General features: G+C 36.6%; 1 protein-coding gene across 2 annotated transcripts in view; it reads left to right on the top strand.

The window, feature by feature from the left end:
- Hrs (Hepatocyte growth factor regulated tyrosine kinase substrate) overlaps positions 1-17077 on the top strand; it is a 49435-nt gene that overhangs the window by 26758 nt on the left and 5600 nt on the right. Inside the window, exons 7-13 of one of the 2 annotated variants that reach the window (XM_083111041.1) lie at positions 3056-3131; positions 6559-6657; positions 8160-8222; positions 10195-10386; positions 13302-13376; positions 15955-16162; positions 16346-16530. In XM_083111041.1, coding sequence (XP_082967167.1) covers positions 3056-3131; positions 6559-6657; positions 8160-8222; positions 10195-10386; positions 13302-13376; positions 15955-16162; positions 16346-16530 — 898 coding nt within the window. The remainder of the gene's footprint in view (positions 1-3055; positions 3132-6558; positions 6658-8159; positions 8223-10194; positions 10387-13301; positions 13377-15954; positions 16163-16345; positions 16531-17077) is intronic. The other variant, XM_083111042.1, reaches the window with a different exon arrangement.

The raw sequence follows: 17077 nt of genomic DNA, 5'->3' as shown, positions 1-17077 counted from the left end.
AAGCTGTTTTACATTATTTTCTATTAATTTCGGTAGCCACTGCCACCATCCTCGTTGGAATTCATTGTGTTGTTGCTTGACGCGTTTCTGTTGTTTTTTCCAAAATCGCCGCTAGGTGTGCTGCTGTCGCCTGTATGTCTGCGTATATGTCGTCTGCTGTTCACCGGTTATAATTGCTCCAGTAACGGAAGCCAGGCATGGTGTGCCTGACCACTATCTATGTTCAGTTCATGGTTGTAGTGCATGATGGCATGTGTTTTGTGACGTGGTAGTGGGGTCAAGTTGTGGTTGCACGCGATATTTAACTTGGAAACGGCTGCACGGCAACCACAACCGCGAATACAATAAAAAAAAGATCTGAGACCCGTACTACACATCGCAAATTTCTATTTTGTGTCGTACTTCCTGCACGGTACTGCGGGAGTTTACAGGCAGCACATACAAGAAGCACGAGACAAAGGCCCTGTAAGAAATGCACATATGTAATTACACAAACGTACGCAAATATGTCAAAGGGTCCGACAATGAATAGCGAGTTACGCCTTCTCCATCGTAAGCAAGGTTTAAAGGTCGTATTTTACCCAACGTTATTCCCTTTTCTCAATTGCCCCTTTAGATTGCCTTAAGTTTTAATTTGACTCTCAAATGCAACTTTCTCTCGCGCGGGACTTACTGACTAGAATTTGCTAGGTAAATGAATTTATACTACTCCACAATTCAATTAACAATAACGTACGTATATTGTCCCATTACGATACATTCTTGTAAATACAAATATCCAAAAGCGAGTTGTAACAATATCAACAAACGTATAACCCAACAACAATCCTTTTTAGAGCGCAATCACTCAATTATTTTCATCCGCACGTCCAGCATGCTATCCCTTTGTTACATTTAACTTTAATTCTGCACCCACAAATTATGCGTAATTACCAACGTGCATGCATGCTTAACAACAGACTAATTCAATACTCACTAACACACAAAAAAAAAAAATGATAATTAACGTATGCACCATTCTCTCTCTCTAGCGTGCAAGGAACGTTCAGCAGATCCCCCTTTTTTTTTTTACTTAATCTACGACTCCTTTTATTTTCATTTGTTTTGTTCTGATCCCTTTGGCATCGTTAGTGCTACCGTAACAAGAAGAGGATTAATAGCAATTTGCGATTCAAGAAACTAAGAAAAAAAGGTGGGGGATTGTAGTTTTCTATGCCGTTTTCTTAAGTTCAAATAATGTCCATTTAACGCCACTAAGCCCAATCTTGAATAAATAAGAACATCAAGTTGCACTGCAAGGTCGAACGCACAGCTCGTACATCTGCCATATTATGGTATGCCTGTTCATTAAGTAACTGACTGTGCCATATACGTTACTTACAAAAGACTGTTCAAGAGAACGTATTTATGCAAAGGGTAATTTTAGCTAAGTTCGCTCATATTTTATGCACGTTTTCCTTCTTTTGCCCCATTACGACACACATGCAAAATATACGTATATATTTATTTTTGGCACAATTAAACTGTTCAACAGGAGAAAAGAAGGGGGCAAAAAAATGTTGAGGAGAAGCTATAGGTTTCTCGTCGTTCTATTTAAGTCACGAGAAAACAATGACGTCGCAAAAAATTGTTTTATAATGAACGGCGACGAGAAGTTAACGAGTTCCAATATCACAGTCAAGAGTTTTCTTACGTACCTCACCACTAATGTTCAGCGATGTAAAGACACAACGCCACTCTTCCATCGGGGTCCTTGTGCTCATTGGCCTGGCCTCTTCGCGTTGGTGGTTCGCGTGACAGGCTTCTCTTCCACAGGCAGCGTGGTTGAGTACGGTCCCTTGCCGACGAGGAATAGATGTAATAGCAAAAACTGGTGTGTGCCGTTCGTAGCGGGCGATCGAGAGAGACTGTTTGCCCGGTGGGGCGAGATTTACGGCCAGGCGTTTTTACGCCAAACTGCCAGTAGAGCTATCGAGGGAATGAAACGCCCTCTGATAGCCGAAAATTGAACATGCACTTCAATTTTCAATTATGTAATGTTTGCAGGCACGAAAGTAATGAAAACGTTAGTTTCTTTAATTTTTGTGTCTATGAGAGTGTGTGCTTTGTATTTGACATGTACTTTCTCAATTTTATGGTTGTGGAATTTAATATGCTTGGCAAGTCCAGGTGTGGGTTGGGCAGTTTTTGCATTTGATAGGTGCTGCTGAATTCTCTCACTGATGGGCCTGATGGATCTGCCGATGTAATGAGCCTTGCACTCACATTCAACATCATAGATGCCTGGACTGTTGAGGGGTAGAGGAAGTACCGTTTATGTTTGTTTAGTTGGTCAGCTGTTTTGGAGGTTGGTTTGTGTGCTATTTGGATGTTGTAGGGGCGGAGGGCTTTGGTAAGGCGGTTGGATATGGTAGGGTGGCAGTGGCTACCAAAATTAATAGAAAATAATGTAAAACAGCTTTGCGGAAAATGTGAGTAGCTTAATTATCTATTAACGTGTCTCTCATTCCCATAATATGAATTGGCTTTATGTTTTATCACCATTGTTTAGGAGCATTATACTTCTATCATAATTAGGATAAGCTGATACGACTTGCCAATAGTCTAATTTCTGACAACATTTGAGCACAACAATTTAAAGTTGCTTCTAATTTATAATGTTAATGTAGAACTGTACCATATCAATCAACCAGTTTTTTTTTGCTTTAAAATATTCATAGGGTCACGTATTAAAGTAACTATAATTTAATCAAGATTAAAATGGTTAAAATTTAATGAAAAGGTGCACGTTTTGAATAATTTCCATTGTACTAGACTTCAAGGAAAACGTATAATGACATTTCAAATGGCCCCACAAGATATCTAGACTCTGAAAAGTGTTGACTGGTATCGGTGCTTAAATTTGATTTGGTACTCTGAAACTGGTACTGATGGCATCAGCTCAGCCGTAATTGCATTGGTTGATATAGCAAACATGCTTACACATTCACATAGAAGGCTCATCTGTTGATGATATGTCTACATAAGCGAGTATAGCTATGTTCTCTCTTTTCAGGCCTGTAACAACCAAGCCATCAGAGTCTGAACTTCCACCGGAATATGTGTCCAGTTCCCTAGCGCAACAGACACAGGTAACCACATAAGCATTTCAGTGTGTAATCTTAGTGCTGTTTTGAATCAGTGAAGTCAGGATGCGAGTATGGTAAAGTGAGCTACTTTCTCCATGTAAATGGACTGGTACAGTACTGGGGTGAGTACTTACCCCAGTAGTAGAGGCAAGCCTTTCAGCTCCTGTGACCCCTTCATTTTTTTTCTCACCCGAGAACGTGCTACTCAATGGCCAATGCAAAAAGTTTCAGGAGGGTACAGTAGAGAGAATAAAAAGGAATGACCCCTTGCTGTTGCAAGTTTACATGTCATAGTTTATATTTATGGAACTATACCTTGACCATGACCATCTCCCCAACATTTCACTTATTCATTTTACCTTCCTGGTCCCAATAAAGCAACAAGTTACCTGAGTTTCTCTTTGTTATGTTTCCCGTGGTGTATAATCAGAGTTACATTGTAATGTTGGGGTTTCAGATTTTGGCTAGAATTTTCCATTAGCTTTTCAATGAATGAATTGTTTCATGTTTTCCTTGTTGACAAGTCATTTATAATTAAAATATTGTAGTTTAGCAATTCCCATTCATGTTAAATGCAGACCAATATACCTGGTGAAATTTCAATTAAATGTGAACACATCAGCATAATGTATAGAAATACAATGGTATGTTTGGTATGTTGGGACATGCATATTTTGTTTATGATGGAAACGCTAAATGAGAGATTATGCATGGTACAGTTTATATCGTGTAAAGACCAAATATTTTGGGGATCGTTGATAGGCTATGACAGCCTTCGGCCACTCGCTTGCTAAGCGAGAGGAACATAAAGGGGTAAGGGGTGACACCCCTGATAAATGAAGCACTAAACACAATTTCTTATAAAAACACTTCTATTGACTGGACAGGTAGGGTGAGGAAAGACATAAGGAATGTTCGTTTACCTGTAGTTCTGCTGCAATCTCTTCTCCGCTGGTCCTTGTTGCGATGTAGCCCTGCTCTAATAAAACGGAGGGAGCAACTCTGGGCTCTGAACTCTGTACTTTTGTAGACCAATATTCTAAACGATAAACTTTAACTTCCTGATCGTTCGTTTGCTCCTTTATCTAAACTTATGGCAACTATGGAGCTCTCCCGCGACAAGTGTATTCAATGCAAACTGAGAGCAATTAGAAACTGAGTTCTTTTGTAACTACTTCATCTGACGGAAAATTGAAGACAACTAAGAGATTTTCTCTCGTGACCCATTTAAATTAAATTCGAACTATCGGCCATTAAGACAGTTGACTCGATTGCATCCTTTGGCAACGGCGATTCTGAGGAAAAACGCTGATTTCCTGATTTTCATATTGAGCTGGCCTAATGCAATGTCAGCTCTGCTGAAGGTCGCTGGCGTGATTAGCTTTTATGGAGCTCTTTTCCAATGCTTACGGGCATGCATATTTAGTTTTTGACAAAAAAAGAAATTTGAAAAAATACATTGTAGTGTTAATATTTTATGTTTTTGAAAGGTATGCAAAAGGTATGATGCATTTTGTGACCATGTTTTGTCACGAAATAATGCGAAATGAACTGCAAAAAGCGAAATTAACTCTTAAACACGAAATTCAGGGTTTATTCACCGACGCGACACCTTCTGAGGTCTGGATTATCTTGAGTGTTATGCAATTCCCGGAAAATTTATTAATTCTGCTGTTAATATTGGAGAACCAAAAATAGATTCCTTTATACAGAAATAAACTTAATACTCTGATAACTACATAAATGTGCTATTAGAAGTGAAGTGTTAATTCTGTGGAATAAGTGTAGTTTTTAAATCAAATTTAGGATTATATGCACAATTTTAAAACCAAAATGTCTTTTTATATACCACTTTTCATCCAATTTTTCACCGCTATAACACCGATATTTTATTTTATTTACCGCTTTTGAACCCGAAATTGACTCCATTTTTGTACCGAAATTTTGCTTTTTTACTTACCAAAAATATGTGCCTCTACCAATGCTTCAGCGGGACCCATTTTTATAACATGATTAGCTTATTTATTTATGCTGCCTGGGTCCTAGGTTTAACTCACGTTGATACGATATTTTCCTAACATGTTTTGTTGTATAATGATATGAAATACAGAATGCAAGATAATCTCTCAGATGTGAAATTTAGAGTTTATTTACTAACAACACTTCCTACATTGTTATTTATCCTGTGTTAATCTTATTATAATAAACATAGTTTTTGCATCAAATTTAAGATTTTACTCACCACTGTAATACTAAAATGCCAATTTATATACCAGTTTTGATCCCACATACTTGGTTTTTGTATTGAAATTTTGATTCTTACCACCATAAAAGATACTACACTTTGTGCCAGTGTGCTGATCAGAAAGGGACAATGAGTTGATGGGTGTTATAACAAGCAATATATTTAAGATTATTTTGAATAGTCTTGAATAGCACCTTCCAGATGCCTTGTGGCTGTGAGTAGATGTTAGTTTGGTTAAGACGTGTCTCATACCCATTATTTTTTTCATCTTCTCAATTTTCTTGCATAAGTATAGTATTTCACCGCATAATTGTCATCACCGCACAATCATCGCACCATTTTTTTTCAGTCCAAAAATTGGTTTATTTTATCGTGTAATCATTGCAACAGCACATTAGGTAACGAAACCATAATAGTGGTGCAGAATCTTCGGTTACTGAATATTAAATTTGTAAGTCTGTATTTTGCAACACTGTAGTGATTTTTCTCAAGTGTAATATTTCAACTATAATACACAAGGCATTAGTAACAAATATAACAAATAATGTGTTAACTTTTTTTCTGACCAGAAAAATGTTTGCTAAACTTTCACGAAGAAATTATGTGTCGATTTTTAGTATTCTGTGCATCCCAATCTTGTACATAAGATAATTTATTTAGTTATAAAAGCTTTTTAAATAAATACCGTTAATACAGGCACAATTTTAAAAAAAGAAAGCCTTTACATATTTACTTACATGAAATTTCGTATTTCTGCATTGCATAATTTAATGGTTATTTCCGATTAATTTCGAAGGCTCACCACTCCAGACGATGTACCCTTAGTGAATGAAGGCAGTGAGCCTTCAAAATTAATCGGAAATAACCATTAAATTGTACAACGTGGAAATACGAAATTTCAAGTAAGTAATTCTTAAACCAGGTGTACCGTTTCCATCACGAAAACCTTCACACAGTGTTTGCACCCCACTTTTTTTTAGAAGAAAACTTGGCATAAAATCTGTGACGATTATGTGGTGAAATATGGTATGTCCAAAGTATGCATAATTGAGTTGAATTTGTACTTAAAAGAAGTCTTTTGAAATGTTTGTGAAAAATGAAAGGATATTTTACTTGTAAACTCTCAATGACTTCATCTCTAAGTACTGCTGTGGGATCTAAAGTTGTGTAACCCATATTTTCTAGGCTCCTCCACGAAAGTCTGAGGAAGAACTGCAGGAAGAAGAGGAACTTCAATTGGCCCTGGCCTTGTCTAAGTCTGAAGCTGAGCAGAAAGAAAAGGAGGTATAAATAATTTTCTTCATGTGACTGAAATCAAAGATTCTCACATGACCTCTCTTACTTCAGAGTTGTAGCTTTTGGTAAAATCTTGGTGTTGGTAGAACATTGACACAATCATGTGAAGCAACTTGAAAACAAAAGACCTGGTCAGTCCAAAATTCAATTTATTTAGAAGCAAAATACTTTTTTATTATTGTATAAGTTGATTTATTTTCGTAGAACTTTCATAAAAATGAGGAATAAATTGTGATCATGCAGCTCTGTGTTGACAGTGCCTTCGAAAATTTGTGTGTGACACTACTACTAATAATATGCATATGAATAATGATCAGGGACTTTACGTTTTTATCAGCTGGACCAAACAAGTTTTTTGGTATTCAATAAATAGTCCATTACAAGATTTTGTGACTAATTTCTTTTGTAGGCCAGCTGTTTCTATATATAAATTTTAGTGGTCGTAATTAGAGATAAGTTAGATAATAAATACATGCTGTTATATCTCTATTTGTTAATAATAATAATAATAATAATAATAATTTTACTATTTTAATAATAAAATTATTGTTAGACATTAATCTTATTAACTTATAAAATATCAACTTTGTATTTGTTGGTGTAGTTATTATTATCATCACACCTGATACATTTGGTTCAGACTCCTTCCGAAACATAGTTTTAGATATGTGCCTGACCAGGTCTAAAAAAGACAAATGCAATTTACTCTGATAAGCTTACCTTTCATTTTTCCACGCAAATTTTCTTCACGAAGCGTGACGAAGCCACCAGACAGGTGGCGAAATGGATCGCGAAGAACATTTGCTCGGAAAAATGAAAAGTAAGCTTATCAGAGTAAATTACCTCTCTCTGCGTAACCGCCAAACTGATATCTTTAGAAACAATGTAAGACAAATGCAAACAATATAGGTAAAAAATTGAAGCAAAAAATGCATGCATGACCAGGACTGGAACCTTTGTTTCTGGCATACAGTGCCAGTGCTTAGCAAACAGGTACTTAGCCAGCCCTTGTTTTGCCTGATTTTTATTTTTTAATGTTTAACTGCCAGTCACAGTAAGTCATATGTTATCACACTTTCAAGAGGCAACAGATCTCGCTGTGGAACCATTGACTGGGACAATTTCCACACAGGTAAAACAACAGACAGTTGGTAGAGCTATTGGCCCAGTATGCCACCTGGGATTGAGTTCTGGTCTACAGTTTTTTGCTTCCGTAAACTGCAAGAGAAGTAATCCTAAATATGAGGTAAAACAACTTAAGCTTTCTAAAATATATTTTACTTGCATACTTACTTAAATACTTGCTACTAAACCATTGTGTTATCTTTCTAATATCCTACAACCACCAGTTAACAATTATACATGAATAACTTAGTTCTCATTGTACAGAACTATACAGATGAGTATTGTAAGCTGAATAACTCTCACCCTCATATTGAATGCACCTTTTGTAGCATTGTACATTTTAGAAATGTTTTTTTTTTCTTCAGAAACTGAGGGTAACATCGCAGATGATGTCGAGATCAAAGACAGCTTCTCCACCTAGGTTGGCTGTAAGTATTCATCAGATTCATATGTTCAGTACATTCAGCCTCTAAATGCCAGCCAGGACATAATATAGCCAAGCACCTATATCCTTCCTGCCAGCCACGACATATATGTCTCATAACTACGTGACTGTAATATTCATGTAATTTCACCAAAACTACTGTAGATATTTAATTTCTGTTTTCTCGTATATGTATGTGTGAAGGTACAATGCGATCCATTCAAGTGTAGACCACCACGTCTGTGTTCGTGCTATTGACAAGCGAGGCACTCACAGCCGTTTGTTGGCATCGTAGAGTGTTGATGAAGCAAGCATACAACAGTTTCCGTAAGTATTTTAAAAAGTGATTTACTTATCAGATATATAAAAGGAGGTGTTCAAACTAGTTGCCTTTGATGCGCACACATTTTTGATACATCTTTATTAAGGGGGCTAGAAACTGGTTTTTACGGAGATTCTGAAAATAGACACAAGACTGTGAAGTGATTAGGGTCTTGTTTTGTATTGTGTGGACTTTTTATTAGTCTGGCGACTGAAGTGATAGGGTGCTTGTTACGTGTTGTTTTTCTAGTGTAGTCAACCACAAAGTGTGGTATGGCCCAGCAAATGTTTTCTACTGCACAGCATGTATTTATTTGTGATTCATGTGTGCTAGTTTAATTGCTACGTGAAGTCCAAAGGTAATTTGAAACCAGATTGCCAGGTGTAAAAGTTCCATGTCGTCAAGCAATACACGCTCTGTATACAAGTCAAATCCATACACCCTGGAAGAACTGAAACGTAACATCTGCCAAGAAATTACCAACATTAATAAATGGGAACTGCAGCATGTTATGGGTAACTTCATCAAGAGGTGTCAAAAATGTGTGGCCAACAAAGGTGGCCAGTTTCAGCACCTTGTTTCATAAATTGGCAAGAAAATAAATCAATCTTTAAATAGTTACGGAAACTTGCTCGCTTGATTCACGGACAGTCTACAGTGCCGACATAAGGCTGAGAGAGCCTTGCTTGCCAATAACGCAAACACAGTCGCGGTGGTCTACACTTCAATGGATCATTCTGTATAACATACGTGAATTACAACACAATAACATAACAGTATTGGATATTTGTCAAAAACCTTTTTTTTTTTTTTTTTTTTTTTTAGAAAATGTAAATTTGAATTTTAAGGCACGAGTGCTTTTCAAATGTGCAGATATGTGCAAAAAAGTTCTAGTAAGAGAACTGTGGTAGAGACTTGAAGTTTGTTTTGTTTAGGGGATTAAGGTTGGGGCATTCATAAGAAGTCTTGACCTCCAAATAACCAATACTTTCCAGTACTGAAACCACTGATGGGTACCTGGGGGAAACCCTGGGGGGGGGGGGGGGGGTAAAGGTGGTCAGGGGCATGGGGCTGATCACATCACCCCTACTCACGACCGGATCAAGAAAGTGTGGGGCGTTACCCCCACACCTCCTATACGCCTTCATGGCGTGGTTCTAAGCACAGGGGAACACTTTACCTTTTTTACTGAAATCACTGATATTGATGAAATTTATTCACTTATAGTGGCCTATACTTTTCTGGTATTTTGCAAGGTTCATATAAATGCCACCTGGCATTTTCAGTGTCTAATTATCCTGAGAATTAAGAAAAATTCCAATATCCCACTATACTACACCAGTATTGTGTGGCAAAACTCAATTTTGTGATTACAGAAGAGGTATTTTAATATTCTGACGTAATTCTTCAATATTTTGAAGCAAAACTGATAAATTGATGCTTATAATTGTAAATAGTAATATACACACTAATATTAATCAATATTTTGAACAACCTTGAATTACTACAATTTCAAGCATTGCTATCAGTATCCGTGAGAATCTGTAGGAGTGTCGGTATCGATACAAAGTGGTATCAGCCCAGTTCTAATTTCAAAGATATTTTTCCCTTCATTTGATGAATTAATTGCCAACTCTTGAACTTTTGGTTTCAGGAAACAAGTCCAACGCAGCAAGATGAAGAAATGGATCCGGAACTAGCCCGCTACTTAAACAGGACTTACTGGGAACAGAGGCAAGCTGAAGACCGTGACAAGCAGAAAATGAAAGAGAGGACCATCAGCCCACCTCCTAGTCAGCCGAGTGCTCCAGCCACACTCCCTACGCTATCTTACTCTATTCGGCCAGTAAGTTATACATTTTAAATTTATTCCTTCTGAAATGATGTCAACATAATGTTAATACGAATAAGAAGAAAATATGTGTTGCACACACATATTTTATGGTGTATGCGGTATACTCAGTTGTAGTATTGCATACGTAAAGTTGAGTGTTTCTAACGCAAACTAAGAAACATGCACCAGTGCTGCCAGGTGGGAGAAAATGGAACTACTACCACCCAGGAACAAACAAGGCAGTGACAGACTACCATCTCCATCCAAGATACCGTATCCTCAGTTGATGAAGGCAGTGGGCCTTTGAATGAAATTAATTAAAAAAAAGAAAACATCCAGTTCGCAAAGCAGAAACACTGAACTTTAAGTATACATATATTTTAATTCCCTGAAATATTTATAGCACAACCTATTTCCATCATCAGGACACTTGAGAGAAATTGTACATAAATTTCAGTACATGATTATTAGCCATGTGGAATTTCCATTTTCATCTTTAACAGTTAAGTGTTATTTTTTCACTGTATTTTTCATGGTTTAAATAGATGTCACTTCCTAGTCAGATACTTTTTTGTTAAATTCTACATAAATTAAATATCATGAAAGTACTAACAGGAAGCATCAATACATTTTTATGTACTGAAAACTATTTTGAAAATTCTCTGTGTAACCATAGAGATAATAGAATATTAATTAATTTTAATGTACCTTTAAACTTAATACTGATTTTCACAAAATTTCAACACTGGATGTGTGTGATTTTCTAAAAGTGAATTCCTGACGTTCAAATACGTGCAAATAACTTTTAAATTCCTTTATTAATATTTGATTTATCCCTATACATACAGTCGTAGTAGAATTATATTATTTGTAATAATAATTAAGACACTAATTGTTGTGGCTGGAATTGTGTATTTTTTCTCGATATGCTTCTTGTAAACAGAAAATAATGTGTGAAGTGCATCAAAGTGCTGAAGAAATTGCATTATTTCAACTTTGTACATGTTAAAATGACTAAGGTGCCCACAGGATTTTTCTTGGGGGCAGGGTCGTAGAAACTTTTATTATTATTATTATTATTATTATTGCTTTTATTGTTACCACTACTACTACTGCGGTGGCTCAGTCGGTAACGTGTCTGACTACCATGCTCAAGGCCTTGGGTTCGATCCCCGGCCGGTTCAAATCCGGGAACTTTTCTAACGTAGGAAGCGGCCCGGCGCCCACCCAGCGTCGAATGACATGGGTACCTGAGGGAAACCCTGGGGGGTAAAGGTGGTCAGGGGCGTGATGCTGATCACATCATCCCCACTCATGACCGGATCAAGATAGTGTGGGGCGTTACCCGCACACCACCTATATGCCTTCATGGCGTGGTGCTAAGCACAGGGGAGCACTTTACCTTTACCTTTTTTTTTTACTACTACTTACGTTTTTTTTTTTTTTAATTACTTTCATTTGTAATTTCCATATTCTGCTTATCTACAGGGTGGCACATATTGTATCTACCAATATAAGTTGACAACCCTGTCAGAATGCAGGTGCACATGCGCAGAAGTCTCCCATGGTTCGGCAGCTGCAAGTCTGGCAATCAGTCTGACATGGAATGTTCACCTGTTCAGACATGAATCGTGGCAGTGGACTCGTTCATCTGAACGGGTTCCATTCAAGAGACGCAGCAGGAACTGGGACGATGATCCAGTTAGTCTCCATCAACCCATGCCAGAGTGTCACTACATGATACAATGGGTCAGACAATAGAAAGCCAATGACAGCGTGCAGAAACAAAAGTCTCCAGGTCAGAGGAGGCATATTCTCTGGCGTCCTGATGCTTCTCAGTGCAGTACCTTCTGCGTTCCTTGAAAGAATCCGTTCGAATGAACGCCTCCACTGTCACGATTCATGTCTGAACTGGTCAATGTTCCATGGCAGACTAATTGCCAGACTTCCATCTGCCTAAGCAATGGAGCATGCATTCTGACAGGTTTGCCAACTCATATTGGTAGATACAATATGAGCCACCCTGTATATCCAATTTGCATAACATTAATCCTTTTTTTATAGTTAGATGATCAGTGTCAAATAGACTAAGTTAAATTTAACCCTACTACTTATAATAATAATAGTAGTAGTAGTTGCTGTAATTTACGGTCTTTAAGTCACAGAAAACATTTTTTATAAAATATCGCTACAATTTCACCGTTTGAATTACATGAACTTTTTCCAGTAATCAGGGGGGGGGCAAGAACCCCCGCGGCCCCTCCCTGCAGGCACCCTTGCTCCTAATACTTATTTTTAACGGGAGAATAGTATTGTTTTGTCAATGGCATTGGATGTGTGAATTTGACTCTGAGTATGATCATATAAATTTAATTTATAAAAGATCTGCTTCTTGTGAAAGAGTACTTGAAGATAACCTTAAATTTTTGATTCATACATACAAATGGTTCTCTAACTGTCATGCAGTAGTGTAATGTAATATTTCTTTATTAATGTTTATCAGTTTCATGTCCATACTTTTGTTACATTAACATATGTTCACATGTTCAACGGCGTTCCTGAAGAGTTTGAAGTTTTAACAGCTTTACAACACTGATGACTTGTAGTGTCTGCATATAATTCCGTCAAGTATCAAAGTTGGAAACACTGGTTTCTGCACTCTTGTTGCCTGATTGTTTCAGTTCTGCCCGAATGTGGAGAGTGTTAGATTCTGATTATATAAGGAAAATATGCTCTGAAAATAGGAGTAAATTTTTGTCCAGAAGTTGAAGCTATTATGTAGAGCAGCATGTTTGTGACTAATGCTTTGTGTGCAATGTTATTTAGAATACAGCATGCAGTATTCTAGTACTAATGATGATAAATCATCAGTTGTATGACTTTCATGCTCACTTTTCCACCCGTTGAGTGTATATTTACATTTTCAGGCTGACAAAAATGCACAAAATGAAGAGAGATCTTTGTCACTTGATCATAAAATTGATGAATGGACCAATTCTTTGGTAAGTTTGTGTGTCAAAGAATGTTTTCTGTTCCTCTTGCCAAGGACTCCTCCTTCCCTTTGCACTTGCCAGCATGTAAACCCAGGAAACTTCTTACTTATGCTGTTATATTCTTGTCTTGGATGTGGTTGTCTTGTGTTTTTCACCAGCATGTGATAAGCTTATTTGTCACTTCACATATTTTAATGTTCATCGGCACTAGCAAATTCGATAAGTTTGAAACCCTAGTTAATGGGTTTTTCATAGCTTCTCATAAGTTATTTCATGCAGATATGAAAATTATAGCTAATTCCCTTCTTTTTCTTGATTCTGTAATTTACAACATATCACTCTTGTAGCTTACTTGCCTCTATCAATGTAGCAATTAAAATATGCATGTTAGGTGCTTTCTGAGGAAATTCTTTGTTATTGCCTTGTTACTACAATGTTCATTTTGTGAAATTTAATTTGTATATTAAAACAACATTCCCTCTGTGTTCTTATTCTCCACAAAACTACATAAGATTTTATCACAGCTGAGTTTTGGAGAAGCAATGCTCAACAAGTGTCTGATTTGTGTAATGTGTTTATTTTGAAATACAGCCAATAGTGTGCTGATATGATATTATATGATATGGATGGGATGGTACTCTGTTGGTATTGGCCAATATAGACGTATTGGTTTATCAGTAAAATTACAGATTATTTTACTGATCCAATATATCTATAAATATCTACAATTGAGTGCTATATTCTGCCACTTTGTTTAATTTTTATGGATAATCTCCGTGCCCTACTTTATAACATTCAAGCTTGATGGTCCCAACATAGCAAAATGTTATGAAATTTCCCCTGATTTTACATTTTCCCGCATTTTTAGTTTTTTTAGCTTGGTCCCCTGAAAAACGTAAAATCGAGGTTCCACTGTATGCAAAATTGTTTGCATTACAGTCACCTGAAAACATTTATTAATGAGGTCAATGAACCATTCAGGTTCTTCAAGGTCGATTTGGAATTTTATATTAAATCTGTAGAATATCGGTTATCAGTATCAGTGAATTTTATATCGGTACTTTATCGGTCTCTGCCAAAATTTCATATCGGTCTATTCCTATTAAATAAATGAATGTGACCATTATAGAGAAGGGTTTTGACTCATAGAAGGAACCATGTCCGGATTTAGGGGGGTCAACGGGACAACCCCCCCCCCCCCTTCCTTTTGGTTCAGTAAAATTACCAGATTACCTTTTCTATCCACTTGTTCATAAAAATTTCTTCGGACTTATTTTATTTTCCTAAACTCGATGTATAGGACGAGATACGGATGGAAGGAAATTACGTAATTCCACGCACCAGATGGGACAGCAAACCAAATGTCTGCAATTTCGTGAAAGTTTCGGAATTTCTGCAATATGAAACTACATTGGGACTGTCAAATCAGTTATCATTTTTTTCCTCAAGTCATCTTAAAGAAATTTGTTTTTTTTAAAACGCAGTGCAAGAAAACTAGGTAAACATCGTAACATTCTCAAGTTGTTTGACACAAGATGAACAGAAAAGTATCAGCACTAAGTAGCGTGTCTTCGTGACTACTTACGCAACTTTGTTGGGTCCAGCAAACCCCCCCACCTGCTCCCCAACAAGCTTCCGGTCAACAGTGCCCTGGAGTTTCACTTATGAAATAAAGCAACCCTATTCATACCAAAAGTTGACCCCCCCCCCTCCCCTTACGTGAACTATATATACGCCCATGGAAGGAACCATTACATATGAACAAATGAAAACAAAAACGTCAGAGAGAGAGAGAGCCACAATACTGTTATTTATGGACTTTTCGCAACAATGTATGTGTAAGCACTGTTTCTGTGGCTTCTATCCAACACTTTTAACTATAGCCATACTAATAAAAATAGGCAGCCATTTTTGTAGGGGGCCAGGCAATTGATAAAACTTGAATAGTAGAAATAATAACAAAAATAATTATCATCATTGTTACAACTATTATAGATTAATACAAATAAACTAATTTTATTCCAAACATATTATTATTATTATTATTATTATTATTATTGTTGTTAATAATTATATCCTTGGGGAGAGACTACTTGATCCACCAGATGAGAGAATATCTAGCACAACCCTCTTTCATTATGTTTTTGTGTTGTGTTTATATCTATGAGGTTGTGTGTTCTGTGTGTATCTTGGTGTAAGCTTGAAAACGTTCTGGGAAACCAGGATGAAACGTCACAGATAACAAAAAAACACTAAAAATAAGTGTATTACATTATTTTGCATCTGAAGTCCATAGTTGTTCTCTTTTGTTGATTTTACACACATAAGCTTAAGTGGAAATTTTAGTCATAAAGTTCATTTTGCGTGTTTTCACATAAAACTGTAATTTTTGGAACTTTGAAAATGGTTGAATTAGTTATTCTTTGAATTAAATGATAAAATATGAAAAATAACCTGATTCCTCTATTATATTCATCAGAAACACTAGATTTGAAGGATTCTTTGTGTTTTCCCTTTCATTTGCTTTGTCGTTATCCAGCGTCATTGTGGTTCTAAAAACGATGCTAATTGAACTCTTCCCTTCCAGAAACAGCAAAACGGGGAGAACAGTGAGATCGATGATTTTGTGTCCACCCTTAGGAGCCAGGTGGAGATATTTGTGAACAGGATGAAGTCCAACTCCAGCAGAGGCAGAAGCATTGACAACGACAGTTCGGTGCAGACCCTCTTCATGAACATCACAGCTCTGCATTCTCAGTTGCTGAGGTATATACAGCAACAGGATGATTTGAGAGGTGCGTTATTTTTTAATATATGGGTACTGTCAGCAAAGAGTGACTGTTTTTTTTTTTTTTTTTTTTTTTTTTGTTTATTACTTTGGTGGAAGGGTTACTTGATCTTCTTCAAAGTATAGTAGAATATATTCCAGTAAATATGAAGTCGTCTTATGATTCAGTTGGTATTTTTTGCATTTTCAGTATATTATGAAGGGCTTCAGGACAAACTGGCCCAAGTGAAAGATGCGAGAGCAGCCCTGGATGCCCTTCGCGAGGAGCACAGAGAGAAACTGCGGCGGCAAGCAGAGGAGGCAGAGAGGCAGCGGCAGATGCAGATGCAACACAAGCTGGGAATTATGAGGCAGAAGAAGCAGGAGTATTTGCAGGTAGAGATATCAGTATTGCACGAATCAATTGTTTAAACATAGAATTTTGCTATCTGCAAATGTTATAGCAGTAAAAATTTAATAAATCTCTGAATCTTAGGATGCAATGTTAACTGTCGTACATTATCCATTGTTAGAGGCACATATTTTTGGTAAATAAAAAAAGTAAAATATCAGTGTTATAGCGGTGAAAAAATCTGATCAAAAGCAATATATAAAATGACATTTTGGTTTTAAAATTGTGAACATGATCCAAAATTTGATTTAAAAATTACACTTATTACAAAATAAACATAACCCTTCTAATAGCACATTCATGTACTTACCAGAGTATTAAATTTATTCCTGTATAAACGGGTCCATTCTTGCTTCTCAAATATTTACAGCAAAATTAATCATTTTTCTGTGAATTGCATAACACTCAGGATAAATCAAACTTCAGAAAGTGTCGCGTCTCTAAATAAACTCTAAATTTTGTGTTAAGAGTCTATTTCATATTTTGCAGTTCATTTCGCATAATTTCACATTTCGTGTTTTCGTCAAAAAC

Source organism: Lepisma saccharinum, chromosome 24, assembly GCF_977018435.1.
Source record: "Lepisma saccharinum chromosome 24, izLepSacc3.1, whole genome shotgun sequence".
In the NCBI taxonomy this organism is placed as follows: Eukaryota; Metazoa; Arthropoda; class Insecta; order Zygentoma; family Lepismatidae; genus Lepisma; species Lepisma saccharinum.
This window is presented reverse-complemented; position numbering and strand designations above follow the sequence as displayed.